Source organism: Acomys minous (assembly GCF_964271855.1).
Source record: "Acomys minous genome assembly, chromosome: 13".
Classification (NCBI taxonomy): domain Eukaryota; kingdom Metazoa; phylum Chordata; class Mammalia; order Rodentia; family Muridae; genus Acomys; species Acomys minous.
This window is the reverse complement of record NC_140495.1, coordinates 645764-667460: the sequence shown is the minus strand read 5'-3', so window position 1 is coordinate 667460 and position 21697 is coordinate 645764. Positions and strand designations below refer to the sequence as shown.

The following is a 21697-nucleotide window of genomic DNA, read 5'->3' as shown; positions in this document are numbered from 1 at the left end:
TAAGGAGTTCCTAAAATTAAATGAAAATGAAGGCAAACCATACCCAAGCTTGTGAGACACAATGAAAGCAGTGCTAAGAAGAAGGTTCACAGCACTAAGCTCCTCCATAAGGAAACTGGAAAGTTCTCATACTTGCAACTTAACAGCACATCTGAGAACTCTAGAACAAAATCAAGAAAACACACGTAAGAGGAACGGACAACAGGAAATAAACTCAGGGCTGTGATCAATAAATTAGAAACAAAGAGAACAATACAAAGAATCAATGAAACCAAGAGCTGTTTTACAAGATAGAAAAACTTTTAGCCAAACTAACTAAAAGGAGAGAACACTATCCAAATGAACACAATCAGAAATGAAAAGGGGGACATTACAACAGACGCTGAGGAAATCCAAGGAATCATTAGGTCTTATTTCAAAAGCCTGTACTCCACAAAATTGGAAAATCTAAATAAAATGCATGATTTTCTTGATAGACTCCACTTGCGAAAGTTAAATCAAGAGTGAACAATTTAAATAGTCCTACGACCCCTAAGGAAATAAAAGAAGGTATTAAAAGCCTCACAGTACCAACACTCCTCAAACTAGTCCACAAAACAGAAGCAGAAGGAACATTGGCAAATTCATTCTATGAGGCCACAGTCACTCTGATACCTAAACCACACAAAGATCCAACAAAGAAAGAGAATTCCAGCCCAATTTCCCTTATGAACATCAATGTAAAAATACTCAATAAAATACCCGCAAATTGAATCCAAGAATACATAAAAAACATTAGCCACCATGATCAAATAGACTTCATCCCAGGGATGCAGAGGAAATTCAATATACAAAAATCCATCAACGTAATCAGCCATATAAACAAACTGAAAGAAAAAAACCCCACATGATCATCTCATTAGATGTTAGAAAAGCTTTTGACAAAATCCAACAGCCCTTCATGCTAAAGGTCTTAGAGAGATCAGGGATACAAGATGTATACCTAAGAACAAGAAAGGTAATACACAGCAAGCCTATAGCAAACATCAAATTAAATGGAGAGAAACTTAAAGCAATTCCACTAAAATCAGGGACAAGACAGGCTGCCCACTCTCTGCACATTTCTTTAATATAGTACTATCTAGAGCAATAAGAAAACTAAAGGAGATCAAAGGGCAAACTAGTAAGGAAGAAGTCAAAATAGTGCTATTCACAGATGATATGACAGTATATATAAGTGACCCCAAATATTCTACCAGAGAATTCCTATAACTGATAAACACCTTCAGCTAAGGGGCTGAATACAAAATTAACTAAAAATAAAAAAATCAGTAGTCCTTCTATATACAAATGATAAATGAGTTAAGAAAGAAATTAGGGAAACAACACCCTTCTCAATAGCCACAGATAATATAAAATACCTTGTTGTAACTCTAACCAAGCAAATGAAAGACCTATATGACAAGAACTTCAAGTTTCTGAAGAAATGAATTGAAGAAGACATCAGAAGACGGAAAGATCTCCTATGATCATGGATTGGTAGGATTAATAGTTAAAATGGCCATCTTACCAAAAGCAATCTACAGATACAACGCAATTCCCATTAAAATGCCAACACAATTCTTTACAGACCTTGAAAGAACAATTCTCAACTTCTTGTGGAAAAACAAAAACTCAATATAGCTAAAAACAATACTATAAAATAAAAGAACTTCTGGAGGCATCACCATCCCTGATTTCAAGCTGTGCTACAGGGCAATAGCAATAAAAATGGCATGGTGCTGGCATAGAAATAGACAAGTTGATCAGTGGAATGGAACTGAAGTCCCAGAAATAAATCCACAAAACTACAGACACTTGATTTTTGACAAAGAAGCCAAAACCATACACTGGAAAAAGAAAGCATTGTCAACAAATGGTGCTGGTTTAACTGGATGTCTGCATGAAGAAGAACGCAACTAGGTCCATATTTGTTAGGAGCCGTTTTTTTTTGTTTGTTTGTTTGTTTGTTTTTTGGAGTGAAGCAGGCCAGAGGGTTTATGACCTTGGCTTGCAGACTTTCACACGGCCTTGACGACTTGGCAAGATACTTGTGTTAGTTAAGAAAGTTTATTATTAACTCCAGGTCAGGATGTGGAGCTTGATGTACTTCTTTGGCCTTAAGATGAAAGAAGTCTAAGCATATAGATAACTAAAGTAATTGGTAGCATTTGTTTCTGTTCCAAGAATCTTCTGGTTCACAGGGATGAATACTGTATAAAAGCTCTGAGAAAAATAAACTTGGGTCTACAGAACTTACTGTTAGTTCTCTAGAATACTTGTCTTTTTTTCTTATCTCGTTTGCTACATCTTTTCTATCTTTTCCTGTATCTGTTTTATTTCTCCGTACTCATGCCCCGGATCCAGGTACTTGCTGATTCTGCCAGCTAGCACCAGCACATGTTCATCACCCTGCACAAAACTCAAGGCCAAGTGGATCAAAGACCTCAACATAAAACCAGATACACTAAATTTAATAGAGAAAAAAGTGAGTTGAACTCATTGGCACAGGAGGCAACTTCCTGAATAGAATACCAGCAGCTCAGGCACCAAGATCAACAACTAATAAATGGGACCTCATGAAACTGAAAAGCTTCTGTCAGGCAAAGGACATGGTCAATAGGACAAAATGGCAGCCAACAGAATGGGAAATGATCTTCACCAACTCTACATCCTACAGAGGGCTAATATCCAAAATATATAAAGAACTGAAGAAATCAAACAACAACAAACCAAATTACCCAATTAAAAAATGGGGTACAGATCTAAACCGAGAATTCTTAAGAGAGGAATCTCAAATGACCGAGACACAATTAAAGAAATGGTCAACCTCCTTAGTCATCAGAGAAATCCAAATCAAAGTGATCCTGAGCTTACACCAGTCAGAATGATTATGATAAAAAACACTCAAGAGATAGCACATGCTGGCAAGGATGTGGAGAAAGGGGAACACTCCTCCACTGCTAGTGGGAGTGCAAACTTATACAACCATTTGGAAAATCAATCTGGTAGTTTCTCAAAAAAAAAAAAAAGAATAGTTTTACCTTAAGACCCAGCTATATCACTTCTTGGCATATCCCCAAAGAATGCTCCATCATACCACAAGGACACTTGCTCAACTATGCTCATAGCAGCTTTATTTGTAATAGCCAGAAACTGGAAACAACCTAGATGTCCCTTAAATGAGGAACAGATTAAGAAAACGTGGTACATGAGGTACAATGGCATACTACTCAGCTAGTAAAACCAAGGACATCTTGAAGCAGGAAAATGCATGGAACTAGAGCATAACATCCTCAGCAAGGGAATCCAAACCTAAAACGACGTGCACGGTATATACTCACCGGTAGGTAGATACTTGCCATAAAGTATAGCATAACCACGCTACAACCCACAGACCCAAAGACGCTGAGCTACAAGGCGGGCCTACAGGAGGGAGCTGGGTATGAGAGGGTATGGAGAGGGGGGCAGGGATGAGAATTAGGATGGAAAGAGGGGAGAGAATGGAAATCAGTGGTTGGGGCATCTATGGAATTTGCCAGAGACCTGGGATGGGGGAGGCCCTAGGAAGTCTACAGAAGACACCCTAGCCGCGACTCTTTAGCAGCAGGGGATATGGAGCCTGAAGTGGCCACCTCCTGTAGCCAGTCAGGGCTTCTAGGAGAGAGATAAGGACAGCAACCCACCCACAAAACCTTCGACCCAACATCTGTCCTGCCCACAAAATGTGCAGTGACAAAGATGGAACAAAGATTGAGGGAATGGCCAACTGAAGACTGGTCCTACTTGGGAACCACCTATGGGAGAGAACCAATCCCTGACACTGTTAGTGTTCCTCTGCTTGGCCTGCAGACAGGAACCTAGCACAACTCCTCTGAGAGGCTTCACCCAGCCCCTGATGGAAACAGATGCAAAGGCCCACAGCCAAACCTTAGACAGAACTCGGGGAGTCCTATGGAAGAGCTGGGGGGAACAATTGACGGAGCCAGAGGGGTCAAGGACTCCACAAGACCTACAGATCTACCTGGGCCCATGAGGGCTCAGAGAGACTGAACCTACAACCAAAGAGGACTGGGTTAGGCCCCCTGCACATATGTAGCAGATGAGCAGCTTGGTCTTCATGTGGCTCCCCCAATAACTGGAGTGGGGCCCTTCTCTGACTCTGATGCCTCCCTTTGGATCCTGTTCCCCAAACTGGGCTGCCTCTTGTCTGGCCGCAGTGGGAGAGGACGTACCTAGTTTTGTAGTGACTTACTGTACTAGGGAGAGCTGGTACCCATGGGAGACCTCCTCCTTCTCTGAGGAGAAGGAAAGCGGAGAATGGGCAGAGGGGTGAACAGGGGGGTGGGGGGTGGGGTAGGTAGGAGAGGATAAAGGATGTGATCAGGATGTAAAGTGAATAAATAAATAAATTTAAAAAGTATAACAACTAAAGTTAAAAAAAAAACCCTCTCACTGGACAGACTCAAGTGCAGAATGAATACTGACAGTCAAACTTAAAAGAGAAAAATAAAAATCTGAACAATAGGAAAAAAGAGACCAGGGAGAGGGTGATAGATAATAACAAAGAGCAAACCAACCAGCCACTGGAGTTTTTAATGGAGAGGAAAAAAGAGCACATCTCAACAATACTTAAAGAAACGATGGCTAAGTACCTCTCAAGTATGGGGAAAGTATAAGCCTCCATGTTTAAGAGCTGAGCACAACTTAAATAGAAAATGCCCAAAGAATTCATGCTAAGCACTACCCCAAGCAAGTTTCTGAAAATAGAAAGAAAAAATTTTGATAGGAGTTAGAAAAATGACACGCTGTCATTTTGGAGAACACCAAAATGCCAACTTGGAAGATAAAGGACTTTTAAAGTAAAACCATGAAAACCAGAGGAAGTTGGACCCCGTTTTTAAAGTGCTGAATGAAAACAGCCCCCACAAATTCTGTATATACATTAGTTATTTTGATTTACCTTGCTGTGCACTAAGGAAAGTATAGGGTGGAGATTGAGGCTGCAGCTTGGTGACTGAACACTTGCCTTGCATACAGAAAGCCCTGGATTCAATCTCCAGAAGCATAAAAAACAAAATACAAAATTAAAAATGAATTATATATCATGGCCAAGGGTGTTTACCTGTAGAGAGCTGAAGAGTATGTTAAAAATCTGTCAGTGCATCACAGCAACAGACTCAGATGAGGTCTACGATTACCAACGGAGGCAGACAAACATTTGACAGAAATTAACACTCAAGTTGTCTTTAATGGTTTCTAATTGTCACTTTTATGATGATTATTCCTTAGAATACGTTCCCTGCCGGGGTTAAAGGGAGCACAGGATTCTCCAGCTGTCTGTAGACATGCGGCAGACGTGTGGCTCTCCAGCACCTCCCACTCTTCCAATAAACAGCTTGAGAGCAGCCTAGCCATTTAATTCTTCATGTCTGGCCAGCCTCAAGACCCAAATTCAAGTGCAGTCCAAAGATCATCTAAATATTGGCTAAATGTACAACTAACTGTTCGGGTTGCCATATCTAACCCTTGAGAAAGTCTGTCAGTGACATCTAGATCTGATCTCATCTCTGCTTCTCTGCCAATACCTGGTCCAATGACACACAATTCTTTATTTCATTTTTTTAACTAAAAAAGAAAAAAAATGTATGTGTATGTTTTGCCTGTATGTATGTCTGTATACCATGTGCATGAAGTACCCACTGAGGCCAGAAGAGGGCTCCTTAGAATTGGAGTTAACAGATAGTTAAGTTGCCACACGGACGAGTGCTGAAAATCAAACCCAAGTTCTCTGGAAGAACAGTTAGTGTTCTTGACTTCTCCAGTCCACGATCCAGGGTTCTTAGGATAGCTTTCCGGCTGGCCTTCCTGTTTCCGCCCTTTCCAGCTGGCCTTCCAGTTTCCGCCCTTTCCAGCTGGCCTTCCTGTTTCCCCCCTTTCCAGCTGGCCTTCTTGTTTCCGCCCTGGCTCCTCCCTATCTTCCACATACAACAATCAGCATAATCCTCTTTCAAACGTAAATGCAGTCACTCTTCAGCTCCAAAAATGATTCTGGATTCTTGTTCCCCTCATATTAAAAGCCAAGCCTTCACAACAGATACTTGTAATCTTATTAATATGAACTGTAAAGAGGTAGCCACCAGAGCCCAGCCCTATGAAAGCAACTCTTATATTTTGCTAGCAAGGTCAAACTGGGCTCACATTCCCAGGCTTGCGGAGCCATTCCTTACCTGGCCTACTTCAGCACCACCCATGGGAGAGAACCAACCCCTGACACTGTTAATGTTACTCTGCTATGCTTGCAGACAGGAGCCTAGCATAACTCCTCTGAGTTTTCCTCATTGTCTGTTAAATAGTAAAAACACTTATTGCCTGCAAAGCCCTCACTTACTACAGACAGATGACCCACTTCTTTGCTTCCTTGTCACCCTGAGCTCCGGACCAAATGTCTAGGAGGATAAATTAAAAACCTTGGATTCTAGACTAATGTCTTGAAAAATAGTTAAAGGCCTTGAGGCCAGGTGCCCTGGACCAGGCCCAGCGTCCAACAGAAACCCCCTTACCTAACCCATGATGCCAAAAGCCCCCTCGCCTTGGGGTTTTTACACTCTAAATATGTAATACAGCTTCCCCTCAGGGACTCAGATCCCCAACTGGTCACCTCCCTGAGCTCAGAAAACAAAGCTTTCATCTTAAGCTTCTGTATCTGAAGTGAGTTTTCTTGGCTTCCACCATGAACCCAACAGAGAACCTCTGTTCCTTTTGGATCCTTGGCTTCCTCACCCTCTCTGCGTCTACTTACACTGGCTCTTTCTCATACTTTTGTTAAGAAATATCAAATGTGTGTCTTTTTTTATCAAATACTATAAAGCTTGTATTTAGGACATGGAATCCAAACTTTCTATCTCCTCTATTTTGTGAGACTTTTGTGCAAATTTTACTCACCTTCTCCTAGTAATACCTTTGTTTACACAAAGGCCCACTGCTATATTCCAGAAATTTGATGGCCTGGCACAGTGGCCTCTTTCCCCTTCCTCTTTTATTCCTTGTGTAGCCAATTGAATTAAGCTAATGGAGAAAAGTCACAGACACCACCTGTATTAGAATAAAAACCAAACGTACTTCCTGTCTCTGTATGTTGGCTCTTCCAAGCACGACTTGCCCTGTCCAGACACTTCAATTGGAGTGGTGGTCTCTTTCTTTGCATTCTGGAACTTATTTCTAACACCCTGAACTTACTAGGCACTACCTTTTTTTAAGGCCTTGTGTCCTGGCAATTCCTTCTGCTTGAAATATTATTCCCTCAGATAGTTATCTGGCAACTTCTTCAGCTCCTTCAACTCATGCCATTGTAATGTAGTCTACACGAAACTGCAAATTCCTCTCTCCAGGAAGAGATCTCTTGTCTTCCTTGTGTCCCAGTGTGCCTGATGTAGCAATGAATATATGTCAGCAGTTGAGTGAATGGTTCTTTTCAGAAATGACAATGCAGCCACTAGAACCCACACTGGAAAAACTAACTTTATGGTGTCAAGCTATAGTAAAGTTACAAAAACTTAAAAGCTTTTAAGTGTTGTGACCTGTGCAGAGGAAGTAGGATCAGTAGTTTAAAGCCACCCCAGGCTACATAGCAAGTTTTAGATATGAGCTGTTTGAGAGCCTGTCTTAAAAAACTAAAACAAAAGAAACAACATAAGAAAAAGCTTAGAATCTTCATGTCAAAAGCTTCATACACACACACACACACACACACACACACACACACATATACATATACACATATACATATATATGAAAATAGAGCTGGGCAGTGGTGATGCACGCCTTTAATCCCAGCACTTGGGAGACAACAGCAGGCGGATCTCTTGCGTTCAAGGCCAGCCTGTTCTACAAAGGAAGTCCAGGACAGCCAGGGATGTTACACAGAGAAACCCTGTCTCGAAAAAACAAAAACAAAAAACAACAACAACAACAACAAAAAGAAAATAGATGGCTACGGTGAAAGGAGTGAGAATAAAAACAGAGTCAATTTTCTGAAACCACTGTAATTAGCATTCTAGAACTAAAGCCTAGATTTCTGTCCCTCCCAACCACGAAAGAATCCTGGTGATGTCTGGCCATAAGAGATAACCACCTTTCGCTTCTTAATTCTTTTACTCACCACTCTTTGCCCGTTCCTAGCAGCTCAGGAATTGCGCCGGGGTCTCCATGGCCCTCCTCACCCTCTTCTGCTCTATAACTATCCCAGCTTATAAGTGGGGATGGGGGGGTGGGTCGGGGATTGGGGGGCTAGCCTTGATTCTTGAGGGGACTGCCACCCCTTGCAGGATTTTCTCCCCAAATAAAACCCTGCATTGTCTTAAGAACAAACAAACAAACAAACAAAAACACTGGAGTCACTTCTGCCAAAATAAAACAAACAAACAAACAAACTCAGCAGTTTATAAAGGAGGAAATCTCGTTCTTATAAATGCCTGCTCATAAGAGCTAGCATGAAAGTCTTCCAAAAAAACAACCTTTCACAAAGGCCCTGCAGTCAACGCAGCACACAGTTCTCCAAGGCTGTGTGTCCAGTGTGGGCTGACGACACCCTTATGGATCATGGTAGCTAAAGAGTCAAAGCAGTGGTCTTCCTCTTGGCTCCCTAACAGCGTTCCTCTGTCACACAACTTATTAGGTATTTCATTCCCACTGCAGGGTTTTTCCAAAATAAGCTTAAAAATCTTAGAGGATGGTTTCTGTTTGGTGTTTAGGCAGATCAAAATAGTTTATTTCCATTTTCCACAACAAAAATCCACTGTTCTTACAATAAAACCACCACTATCACCAAAATGGGGCTAGAGAGATGGCTCAGCAGGATTCTATGCCCAGCATCTACATGGCAGCTCACAACTGTCTGTACCTTTAAGTCTAGGGGATCTGATGCCTTCTTCTGGCCTCTATAGGCACCAATTAGGTTTGTACACGGGGCACAGATAAGCATGTATCTTATCTGCATGGAGTCCCAACAAAAACCAAAAAGCCACCATTGATAAAAACAAAAGCCCTAATATTTTAAAGGAAGAAGAAGGAGGAGGAGGAGGAAGAGGAGGAAGAGGAGGAGGAAGAGGAGGAGGAGGAGGAAGAAGAAAGGCAGGGAAGGAAACACAGAGAACTTTTCAGTGACAGATTGTTTGATTTCTTAATTATATTGTTTATGATACATTATTTGTTTAAAAATCTAACCATTATACACTTTAAAAGACAAGTCTTAACATACACAAATTATGCTTTAAAAATAAAATGTATAAGCTGAAGCCCCTGATGCAGTTAAGACAGACATCAGGGTTCAGAGGCCTGAAACACCTTAGAAAGTGAAAAAGAGTCAGCTGGGTATGAGATAGCCAAGCTGACCACATAAGAGGAAGGATGGGGCTCTGGGGAAAGCCAGTGTTTGTATGATCTGGCTGGCTCCCACTTCCACAAAGGCCCGCCGAGGGCCATACATAAGGCACTAGCTGGTTCCTGCTCCACAACAGCCCTATTGAGGGGCATATATACGCCTCTGGCCGGTTCCCACTTCCACAAAGGCTCTAACAAGGCACTGTTGCTCTTTCACATATTCTTGCTTCTAATTTAGCTAACTGCAACAGACTAAATTGTGGGTAAGAACATCTCCTTAACATGAGTCTTTCACCTAGTCCAGAAAGAAGACCACCCCAGAAAGAAGACTACCCTGCAGACAAAAAAGCTGGATTTGAGGCAACACAGAAAAACTATAGCTACATCTTATATGATAGGTTGGTTCTAGGGGATTGGTCAAGCCTAAGAAATGCTTAACAACTGAGGACATTAGGTGCATTCCTGTCGTCCCCTGATTGGCTCAGGCCTAGGGAGGTTCTTTTCCTGGAACAGTTTGTGTTTTTTACAGTAACTGGGGTGACCTTGAGGACATGCCTGAGGACAGGCCTAAGATGAAGTCTAGCAACAAGATGGAGTCACAATGGCTGTGGTTCCACAATAGGAGTTAGTGTTAGCTCTCCACAAACAAGTACAAGAGTTCATGGTAAAACTACAAGTGGGTGGGGTTGGGATGTAGCTCAGTGGTAGAGTACTTGTCTCTTATGCAAGAGACTTTGAACTCAATTCTAAACATTACCTAAACCAAGACAACACAATGAAACAAGCCCTACAAACTGGCTGCATACAAGTAAGAACAAAGGGAGGAGTTTAATGATCTACCAACAGACTCCACCAACTTCTGAGACCAGAAACAGCTACAGTATCAACAACTAGAGGGCAGAAGCCAAGCCTGCAGATAGTCCAGACCAATGGTTAGCAAAACTAGTTAGAGATGAACAGGACGGTTAAAAAACTGTAATTGCTCAGCCAGGGACAGTGGTGTAGGCCCGTAATCCCAGCTCTCAGGAGGCAGAGGCTGGTGGATCTCTGCGAGTTCAAGGCCAATCTGGTCTACAAAGTGAATTCAGGACAGCCAAGGCTACACAGAGAGACCTTGTCTGGAAAACCAACCCAAGCCAAAAAAACCCAAAACAACAACAACAACAAAAAAAAACAACAACAACAACAACAAAAACTGCTCTCCTGGGTGAGCAGAGCAGCATCTGAAGAACACACAAGTTCTGGGCGAGGAAAATGTGCAGAGTGTGGGACTTTTCCATTGCTTGGCTTGTGATGTGCTCAGAGAATCATCCCACATCAGCAGAAATAGCCTCCATCTTTGTCTAGTTCCCTACAACAAGTCCTGCCTCTAGAAAACAGCTCAATGTTTTTTTCTCTCTCCTCTCTTAGAACTCTTCCGACTTTCTTTAAACTTCCTCACTCTTTGTTAGCTTTTCTTAACAAAGCCTGCTCTCGCTTTACTCCTATGTGGGTCCGTCTTTGGTCATCACTCATTCTGCTTGATGTTCGTCCTTTGTTGTGAGTGTCTGTGCCCCTCATTCCACTGGTGGTAAACTAGAGCACTGGGTGGGCCAGCTCTGGCTCTGACAGTGTCCCCCCCCCCCAGACTCCATTCCCCCCAGGAACTTCTCTCCACTGGTACAAAAGGCCCAATCAGCAGCTTGCCACTTACATCAGCTCTCCTGACTTCAGCAAGCAGATCTCAGCATCCTGCCCCATGGGCATGTCCTCAGCGTCTTCAGGGGTTAGTGAATTGGATGTGGTGTCCCTGAAATATCACAAAAGAGAACAGGCCATCAGCTATCAATCAGCACAGCAAGTTCTACAGCCTGAGCTCTATAATGCAGTTGTGCAAGGACAGCAGGGTGAAGACCGACATTGCCTGGAAGGAGTGTGAGCATACACACCGATGAGCTACTCTCCCCTGCCACACCAGCAATTCCTTCTTGATGGTGGGGGCAGGTGTGATGACAGCACCATTTCCTCCTTCCTCCTTAGTCCTGGCCCTGGGGCACAAGAACTGAAGCCCATGCAGAGCTGGTTCCAGATTCTCGCATTCCCTGACTACAGCTCATGTGTTTCCACCCAGGGCTATACGCCCAGCCTGGCTAGTAGCCCTTAGGGGTCTCGTAATCCAACCAACATCAGTTGGCAACTATACCCAAGAAGATACAGATCCAAGAGAGAAAATGGTTTGCTCCCATGTGGGAGCCTCAATTAGAAGGTCTTCTGCCAAGGATGACTCCTTCCCAAGATGCTCTAATTGTCCCTTCTCGAGCGTTCTGGAGGAACTCAGATGACAGAGGTATGGTCAGTACGTCCCTCTCACCAAAGGCTCCTGACCGCCTGGACACCAGGCGTGCTCACTCCAGCTTCACACGCTTTCAAAAGCTCTGCAGCGTTTTGGGGAACTTTGGCCTCTCCTAGGTAGTCATGTAAATGCTTCAAGGGATAAAGCACGCGTGAGAACAGCAGGAAACACAAGCGGGACCACTAGAGGACAACCTCTCTTCTTCTACAGCCATGTTCTTTCCTACTGAGAAGCCCAGAAAAACCAGTGTTCTCAGGTGACCTTTCTCCCTTCCTTGCTCCTCACAACAGGCCTACCATTAGCTTCGCCTGCTTCTCAGGGTGACAAGCCCGCCAGTCCGCTGATGTGCTCTTCCCTCTAAGGCACTGGCTCTCACCCTTCCTAATGCTGTGACCCTTTATAATACAGTTCCTCCTGTTGTGGTGGACCCCACCCCCCCGCCCCAACCATTAAGTTATTTTGTTGCTACTTTATAACTGTAATTTTGCTACTGTTATTGTAATTGTAATGTAAAATATCTGATATGTGACTCCCAACAGGGTTGTGATCCATAGGCTGAGAACCGCTGCTCTAAGGTGATGATGATCCCAGTGTTCCTAGGACTCTCATCGAACACATAGCCTATGCTTAAGAAATGTCTGCATCATAAGCCTCAGTGTAAGGGACTTTTCCATCCCAAATGCCCTCAAGGGTGGATGTAAATCAATACTCCAATTTTACTAAAGAATAAAGAATGGCTCAGCAGTTATGAGTACTCGCTATTCTTCCAGAAGACCCAAGCTCAGTTTGCAGCACCCATATCAGGTGGCTCACAACTACCAGCAACTCCAGCTCCAGGAAACCCAACACCTTGTCCTCTTTTGGCCTCTTCAGGCATGAGCAGCTATATGCACATACACACGAATATGTACCTAAGTAAAATAATAATAAATCGTTGAAGCTGGAGAGATGGCTCAGCGTTAAGAGCACTTGCCACTCTTCCCGAGGATGCAGGTTTGGATCCCAGTACCCATATGGTGGTTTACAACTGTCTCTAACTCCAGTCCCAGGGGAACCGACACTCTCTTCTGGCCCCAGAGGCACTGTGTGCATACGGCGCACATACTTACATGCACAGGCAAAATACCCCCCATAGATAGGATAAAAAATTTAAGAAAAAGGAATACAGAGGTGCAGACGAGGCAGAGGCTAAGGGCTCTACTCTCAAATTGGCGGAAGCTCATCCCTCTTGGGGCGAGGCGTCACCTGGGTACTTCCAATTAGGCCTCTAGCTTTTCACTGTATTATTAGGCTGTCAAAACCAGATGCTCCACCTGAGGAATGCCCAGCAGCCCTTGATGACTTGCTTATGGTTTTTCTTGGAGGTTTCTCTCTACTTTGTCACTTGCTCCACTGAATCCTAGGCTCCAGCAGGGCACTGGGAGTCTTCAGTTCAGACTGTATCGCCCAACAGTGGTCGCTAGTCATAGGTTGCCATGTAAACTCAAATGAGTCAAAGTCAAATAAACTATAAGACTTCTGCTCCTAGTTTGGACTAGCTGTACGTCAAAGGTTCAGTCCCCACACAGGCCGGTCTTACAGTGTGGCACAGAGCAAACCACCATGGTAACTTACTTCCTGTCCGTGTAACAACGGAGCAAAAGCCAGCACTTCTAAGATCTTAGCTTCGGAAGATTTAGTTCTTATGGCCTTATCACAAAACACAAACCCGCAGGCCCACCCTCGTGACCAGCAAGGGGTGCTAATAAGCAAGCCAGCACTGGCTTACTTGCGAATGGCTCGCTATTCCCTCAGGGTTACTCAGTCATGAGTTTGTCCTCCACAGCTTGGCCACCCATTGGTGCCCCGTGTTAACTTCTCCCCCAAAGCAGAAGGAAATGTAAAAAACAAACAAGCAAACAACAAAAAACAAAACCAGCCAACCAAACAAAACCCAAAAAACCTGGGTCCTAGAGGTGATACCCTAATAGTTCTGACTTGAGGGTTTCAGGTTTCTAGAAAAGGTGATAGGTCGGCACAACCTGGCTTTCAAGATGAGATGGCAGCAGAAGTGCCTAGCATGTCCCTTGCATTCTTTTCTCAATTCTATCTTAGACATTCAAGTATCTCAGAGGAAACACAAGACACAGACAATTGGGTGTGCACTCCTGAGAAGTTTAGATCTCTGATTCAAAGGATCATAAGGACCCTGGAACAGCCAGCACTAGAGATATGAGTAGTAAAAAGGTATTTGCTTGTTTGTTTGTTTGTTTGTTTATTTATGTATTTGGTAAAGTGGGTCCAAATGGACTAGTCCCTTGAATTTAGCTGCAAATCTTTTGTTTTACACAGAGCTTTTCTTTCCTTTCTTTCTTTCTTTCTTTTTGTCTTACAAGACAGGGTTTCTCTGTGTAGCCTTGGCTGTCCTGGATTCATTCACTCTGTAGACCAGGTTGGCCCCAAACTCACAGCAATCCACTTGTCTCTGATTCCTGAGTGCTGGGATTAAAGGTGTGCGCCACCACATCGGGCTCACACAGAACTTTCCATTGGAGCACAACGATGACAAAAGTACCATGTATTGTCAAATCTCCACAGGTGATCTCCCCACATCCACCCATGCATATACCTATAGATGACCATGCACACACAGTAACAGAGGCTCAAGATGGGCCTCTGTTCTTCCTGGGGAAGATACATGATTTCTGGAAGAGTACAACCAAGCCTGACAAAGCTCAGGCCATTCTCATGCTACCCTGAAAATGTAGGAAAACCACTAACTCTGAACTCAAACGCCCCAGGGTCAGGCCATTTTTGTCTAAGGGGGTGTCTTGTCCTAAAAGGCAACTTTACAATATATTTAGACTTATTTATTTTATGTGTATGAGTGTTTTGCTCACAGATATGAGCTGGAGTTATACACGGTTGTGTACCACCATATGGGTGCTGGTAATCAAATCAGGGCCTTTTGGGAGAACAGGAAGTGCTCTTAACTGCTGAGCCATCTTTCTAGCACCCAAAGAGATCTTTTAGAAGGAGAGGAGCATCAATGATCTCACTCTCAGTATCTGGAGCAGCCTATTCATCTTTTCATCTGTTCATTGCTCACTGCATCCATGAGGAAGTGAACAAAACCCAACAGCTGACCATGGGAGCCTCTAGCATGATACCTGGCTTACAGCAAAATCCAATATTGGTTTCTAGATTCTGCTCTCACTCTCAGTTCCTAACTTCCAGGGTAGTTTCCAAGAGAAACTAATAACCAGACTGAAGTAAGATCATAATGTTTACCGCATGGGAGAAGGTCTAGGAGGGCAACCTTGGGCAGCTCTAGCCAAGATGAGCATGGTAGGTGGGCACTGCCTGCCAGAGGCCTGCGGGGCCAGCATGTAGGGCCACACCAGGCCTCCAGCACAGTCAATCACCTAGAAGTGACCCAGTCCCTGATCTGGGAGTGAACGGAAACCTGAGCTTGTAGCTCTGAACCCACCAATTATTTTGGCCCTGGTTGCTATGTTCTCATCTGTAAATGGAGGTAATACCTGGCCTTCGGGGCTGATGTGAGACACCTGTGGGACAAGCTGGAGATGCACTCACAGAGTCTAGCCCATAGCATGGTCTCTGTGTTAGCCTAGACCCAAATGTATAGCCCAAAGTTATGTGTGGTCAGTAAACAAAGTAATTTTAATGGACAAAGTCCACCTTCTTCAGTGGACTGACAGAAGTCAGGTCTACTCACTGCTCCCCTTTAGTTAACAAATGGGAGCCCTGCCGTGTTCTAACAGCAGAGTATCTGCCAAGACAAGAAAAGGGAGGTTGAAGCATCCGAATCAGGCTGCATCCTCCACTCTCAAGATAGGTGGGCGGGCTTGTCAAGCTTGTCACGTGGATTGTGCCTGGAGCACAGAGAGAGGGGTAGGTCACCAGCTAAAGGCTCTTGACTATTTGACGGAAACACAGACCACATCACAGAGAAGCAGAGGCAGATCTTTAGCAGGCACACCTCACTCTGGAACAAAGCTACTGGGGCTTCTCCACTGGTGAGTCATTTGCTTTCCTTTGCCGGGGTCTCTCAGATTCCTGCCTGTGCTATGACCTACGTACATGTGCAAGCTACTGAATTCAGCTATCCATGGCTCCTATCCCTCTCTGCTGGGATTGCTGTAAGGGTTAGAAAATAGGGAAACTACTTCATTGGTTCTGGAATATAGCAAATGCTTATAAAAGGACTGGAAAAGTAGTAATGGCATAACCAGACCCACCAGGGACATCAACACAGGTCATATCACAGAGAAGCAGAGGCAGACCTTTAGCGAGCGCACCTCACTTTGGAACAAAGGTATTGGAGCGTCTCTACCGGTAAGTCATGGTTCCTCCTCCTCCTCCTCTTCTTCTTCTTTTTGGGAGGGGAAGGTTTGAGACAGGGTTTCTCTATGTAGGCTTGGCTGTCCTGGACTCGCTTTGTAGACCAGGCTGGCTTTAAACTCACAAAGACCAGCCTGCCTCTGCCTCCTGAGTGCTGGAATTAAAGGTGTGCGCCACCACGCCTGGCGCTGTTCTTCTATTTTTAATCAATAATATTCCTTTTTTTGTTGTTCTTTTGTATCTTATGAAACAAGATATAATCCACAATTACCACTCATTTTTTTCTGTATAAGTCAATGCACAACTGTAGATAGTATAGACTACAAAAAAGTAAAAAGGAGAAGAAATAAATAATTTGTAACCCTGCCAGACAAAGGCCAATGCTGACAGAGTTTGGTCTGTTGAGATTGTAGTAAAAATTATAAATGTTACCAAAGGTTCTAAAGCAAGAGTCTATAATAGGTGTGTGGCATTATTTCTCAGGGAAGGTCTACAGTTATAATGAGATTCTCAAAGATGTCTCAAAGACCACAAAAGGTTAAGAAGCCAGGTGTGGTAGCAATCCCAGTCCTTGGGAGGTGGCAACAGGAAGATCAGGGTGCATCTCCTTGTAACCATAATAGCCCATGCTTTTCTTTTTCCATGTTTTTCTCATATTTATCGTTTTCGTTTAGCAGTTTAAATATACTGGAACTTCCAAAATAATTAAAAGCACTTCTTAAATATTTGAGTTACATTTTATGCTTTAGAAACATTTATAGTTTACTATCAAGATTTTACATTATGTCCAAAGTTTTATTACCTTTTCATTTTCCTAAATCAACATTTCAATTATTATAAAGAAATGTTAACTTTTTGTGTAAGGGGCAGTGGTTTTGTGTGTATGCACGTACACTTGAGTGTTTGTGGGTATCTACCCCCCAGTGCTGGGGTTGCAAGTGTACACCAGCACGCCCACCTGTTTTTTTTTTTAAAGGCCACTATCGCTTAGTGAGCACATCTTTTCTTTTCTTTTTCTTTTTAATATTTATTTACTTATTATTTATACATATTCTGCTCGTATGTGTGCCTGCCAGAAGAGGGCACCAGATCTCATTGTAGATGGTTGTGAGCAGCCATGTGGTTGCTGGGTATTGAACTCAGGACCTTTGGAAGAGTAGTCAGTGCTCTTAACCTCTGAGCCATCTCTCCAGCCCCACTCACCTGTTTTGTTTTGTTTTTTTTTTTAAATGTGAGTTTTAGGGAACTGAGGTCCTCATGGTTCTAAGGCAAATATTTTGCTGACAGCCATCTCCCCAGTCCAGTGATTTTCAATATTCCATTTGTACAGTCTAGTCTCTATCTGCCAACAGAACACTGACTGTGAATGTGCACACTTTCTGAAGGGTCCAGAAAAAGGTAGGACAACAAGAAGTCAAGTACAAGTCAGGTAACAACAGAGAACTCAATGATACTCTTAGGAAAGCAAAGCTGTTTATAATTTAGATGAAAAAAAAATCCTCATTTGAGTCAATAACACATACACACACAATATCTGACCTTGTTGTAGCACCTCAGAAAGCTGCTGGGCAGGATGCCTGTTACCAGCCTATCAAGACCTGAGATCTAACCTTGAGGTGTAGGCGTGGGGACTATTTACTGAATAGCCTTACTGCAAGGCAAGGGCTTTCCTCGCTGGTGAGAAAAGGCACTATGGCTCTAGGGAAGGTGGAGGCTGCGACAGCATCCGGGTGGTCACTGTTTCCGCTTAGGACTCAACTTCAGGGCAAGAAATGACCACATGGATTAAAAGGGGAGGATGTCTTCAACTCTCATATGCCCTCATCTGACCAGGGAGTGTTTTGTCTTGGTAAATCTTACAGAGGTTCTACCAAACATATGCTTTTCTTCAGACATCTAGAATCCACACTGGCAAGGTTGGCCCAGTACTCTCAGGCCAAATGCTGTCACAGTTGTCCCTACAGTCAGGCCACAGGTTACATCACCCTATGTCCTACTTGTGGTCCTTGGTAAAGTCACAAGGCAGAGCAGGATCAGAGACGCGACAGCCACAGAGGATGAAGTCTTGGGCAAGAAAGGCAGGCATGTGGCCTTTGCTACAAACCTATTTAGCAGCCACTCCACCTCACACACCATTTTAACTGGCCTTCCATTTGTGAAGAGACCATTAGGTCCCGAAGGAAATTGTTTCCTTGTGTGGTGCCACATTCCTTCTTAAGAGATTCCTGAAAATAAATGCATCTTCAGGACCTGAGGCTCCAGCATAGATGTCATAAACTGTTAGAGATGGTAACTGGAGAAGTTTGGTTTGGGGCATCAGGACACCACCTTAATCCCTCGTAACAGAGCCAGCTCTTTCCCTTGCTGTCCCATCAATTGCCCTTTTACCGAGGAAGAGTAAACAGGAAATACTCCACAGCCAGGCATGATCCTTATCATCCTCCGAGCCCCTGAGTATACCAGTAAGGAAGCATCCTAGAAGGGGCATTTGATTTGGCTTTCATGGCTTTTAACAAGTGGGGCTGTTTTAGTTAGGGTTTCTAATGCTGTGATAAAACATCATGACCAAAAAACAACTTGCGGAGGAAAAGGTTTATTTCGTTTCACATGTCCTGATGATAGTGCATCAGAGCAGGAACCCAGAGGCGGAACCCGAAGCACGGACCATGGAAAAATGCTACTTACATGGCTATTTCCTTCCTGGCATGTATCCTGTTTTTTCCTTAGTGCACAGGACTACCAGCTCAGGGGCGTCCTCACCAGGAAAGGGATGGGGCATTACACATCAATCTCTCATTAAGGAAATGCAGCACAGACAGACTCGCCTACAGGCCAGCCTTTTTTTTTTTTTTTTTTTTTAAGATTTTGAATATTTCCCCTTTATTTTCTTTTTTAAATTATTAATTATTCATATTACATCTCATTTGTTAACACATCCCTTATATCCTCCCATTCCTCCCTCCCTCCCCTTTGTCTGTGACTGAGGGCGACCTCCTCCCCTGTAAATGCTTATAGGGTATCGAGTCTCTTCTCTGAGTGTCACCAGGCCTCCCCATCAAGGGGACGTGGTCAGAAATGGGGCCCCAGAGTTTGCATGAAAGTCAGAGCCCACTCAGCACTCCACGGTGGAGAGTGTCCCTACAGGCCAGTCTTATGGAGACATTTTCTCAAGTGAGAGCCCTTCTCACGCAACTCTAGCTTATGTCAGGGTAACGTAACCCTGACCGACACGGGGCACAAAGTGGTAGGCACCTGCTGTGAGACCCAGGAAGCCACAGGGCCTCTACGGGCCCTGCTGATAGCCAGTTGTTGTGGGCCTGGAGAGACAGCTCGGCAGTTAGCACCGGGCAGTCTCCGCAGGACCTTGGCTTGATTCCCAGCATCACATGGTGCTTCACAACCATCTGTAACTCCAGTCCCAGGCAATCCAACACCTTCCTCTGGCCTTGGTGAGCACCACACACACAGTTCACATACATACATGGAGGTAAGGCATCCATCCATACAATACAAAACAATAAAACCAAAGGGCTACTGTGCTCACTTGATTGAATGGTCTCTTTTTTAAACAACTGAGCAGTGTTTTACGGGATATGCATGGGAGGAATCTGGAGCACACTGCTGTTGCTGAGCACGACAAGTGGGGACAGAGGTGACAGTCTGCTTCCTAAATGCAGTTAGTAAGTATGTGGGAAGAAAAACGTCACTCAAACAGACCCAAATGTAACTCTTGGGTTTTGACTCACAGATGCCTGCCACAGCAGACACCATGGACGATGAGCACCACGACACAGTTGGCTGGCTCTTCGGCAATTCCAGTGACAACAGGCAGAGACACGAACAGTTCCTCAAGTTCAAGGAGGTCTTTGTGCCCTGCATGTACCTGGTGGTGTTTGTCTTTGGACTGCTGGGGAACTCCCTTGTTTTGATTGTATACATTTTCTACCAGAAGCTGAGGAGTCTGACAGATGTGTTCCTGGCGAACCTGCCCCTGGCTGACCTGGTGTTTGTCTGTACTCTGCCCTTTTGGGCCTATGCAGGCACCTATGAGTGGATCTTCGGCACAGTCATGTGCAAAGCTCTTCAAGGCATGTATACCGTGAACTTCTATGTGTCCATGCTCACTCTCACCTGCATCACGGTAGATCGCTTCATTGTAGTGGTCCAGGCTACCAGGGTCTTCAGGCAGCAGACCAAGTGGAAGGTCTGGGGCCAGCTCACTTGCTTACTCATTTGGGTCATCTCGCTGCTAGTTTCCTTGCCAAATATCATCTATGGAAGTGTTGAACACCCTGACAAGCTTATCTGTCAGTACCACAATGAGGCGACATCCACTGTGGTTCTTGTCACGCAGATGACTCTGGGCTTCTTTCTCCCACTGCTCACCATGGTCGTGTGCTACTCAGGCATCATCAAGACCTTGCTTCATGCTCGAAACTTCCAGAAGCACAAATCTCTAAAGATCATCTTCCTTGTAGTGGCCATGTTCCTGCTGACTCAGACACCCTTTAACCTCACCAAATTAATCCGAAGCACAAGCTGGGAGTTCTATACCATGACCAGCTTTGAATACGCCATCCTAGTGACAGAGGCTATAGCATACCTCCGGGCCTGCCTTAACCCTGTACTCTATGCCTTTGTTGGCTTAAAGTTCCGGAAGAACCTCTGGAAACTTGTGAAAGATGTTGGCTGCCTCCCTTACCTGGGAGTCTCAAACCAGTGGAAGTCTTCTGAGGACAATTCTAAGACTTGTTCTGCCTCCCCCAATGTACAGACCACCAGCATGTTCCAACTGTAGGAAGCCCTCCCAGACTTGGAGAAGCTAGTATCAGAATTCTTAGGAGCATGGCTATGTCCTTCAGACGCGACAATAAAGGCTTTGCTTATAGCATGTGGGCTCTCACGGAGAAGTCACTGAAAACTGTGGCTGTGTACAGAACTTCTCAGAAGATTGCCCTGTTCTTAATAGCTAAGCCTAATGCTGAAAGGGGAATGTCTTGGGATTTTTAAGCACGTTCTTTCTTCTATGCCTAAGAATGCTGAAGTCGAGGTTATGACTGCTAACTCTAGAGATCTCAGGTTCTCTTTTTACCAAATTTGGGGTTAAATGTTGAAGAGAAGCTGCATCAACAAAGCTGTTGATGGCAGGTGACATGCAGAGCTCCTGAGTTTAGAAGATGTTATGGTAAAGCAGTGGAAAGTTGAGGCGCAGCCCTGTGGCCTCCCCCAATGCTGATCTATGTAGTTCAGACCTATCACCAGGCATCTAACAGGATAATAGCTCTGACACATCCAGGGCTCTCTCTGCCTTCTATATTGGTGGATGCTTATGTTTTCTTGGATCAGTCTTGGAAAGAGCAGCATAAGACTAAACTTAGGCCCGAGTAAATTAGCTGAATTTCAATGGTCCATGTAATACTAGAAAAATGCATAAAACAGAGTTTAATACTATAACAAATCTAAGTAGCATTACTAGAGTGGACTCTGGTGGCTTAGCTCATTAAAAAAAAAAAAAGGAAAAAAATTTTTTCCAATGGCCATGACATGTAATACATACATACAATACAGCAAATATTGAGTTTTGAGGCTAAGAAATAAAATCTTATAAAAGTTTTCAAACTG

General features: G+C 44.0%; 2 protein-coding genes across 6 annotated transcripts in view; one reads left to right on the top strand and one right to left on the bottom strand.

Annotated features, from left to right (window-relative positions):
• Positions 1-21697, bottom strand: part of FYCO1 (FYVE and coiled-coil domain autophagy adaptor 1) — a gene marked incomplete at its 3' end in the record, with an annotated part of 81643 nt that overhangs the window by 15916 nt on the left and 44030 nt on the right. For all 4 annotated transcript variants that reach the window (XM_084752811.1, XM_084752814.1, XM_084752813.1 and 1 more), the window contains exon 15: positions 11093-11188. In XM_084752811.1, the coding sequence (XP_084608937.1) occupies positions 11093-11188 (96 nt within the window). The remainder of the gene's footprint in view (positions 1-11092; positions 11189-21697) is intronic.
• CXCR6 (C-X-C motif chemokine receptor 6) lies at positions 15557-21694 on the top strand. Of its 2 annotated transcripts, none has more exons than XM_084752818.1 (2): positions 15557-15750; positions 19824-21694. In XM_084752818.1, the coding sequence occupies exon 2, from the start codon at positions 19824-19826 to the stop codon at positions 20871-20873; it is 1050 nt and encodes a 349-aa protein (XP_084608944.1). In that variant the 5' UTR covers positions 15557-15750; the 3' UTR covers positions 20874-21694. The 2 variants fall into 2 exon arrangements, with proteins under 2 accessions (XP_084608944.1, XP_084608945.1); XM_084752819.1 differs by lacking the exon at positions 15557-15750 and adding an exon at positions 15760-16069.

Coding starts and splice junctions, on each gene's coding strand:
- CXCR6 (XM_084752818.1), top strand. CDS start 19,824: ATGCCTGCCACAGCAGACACCATGGACGATGAGCACCACGACACAGTT.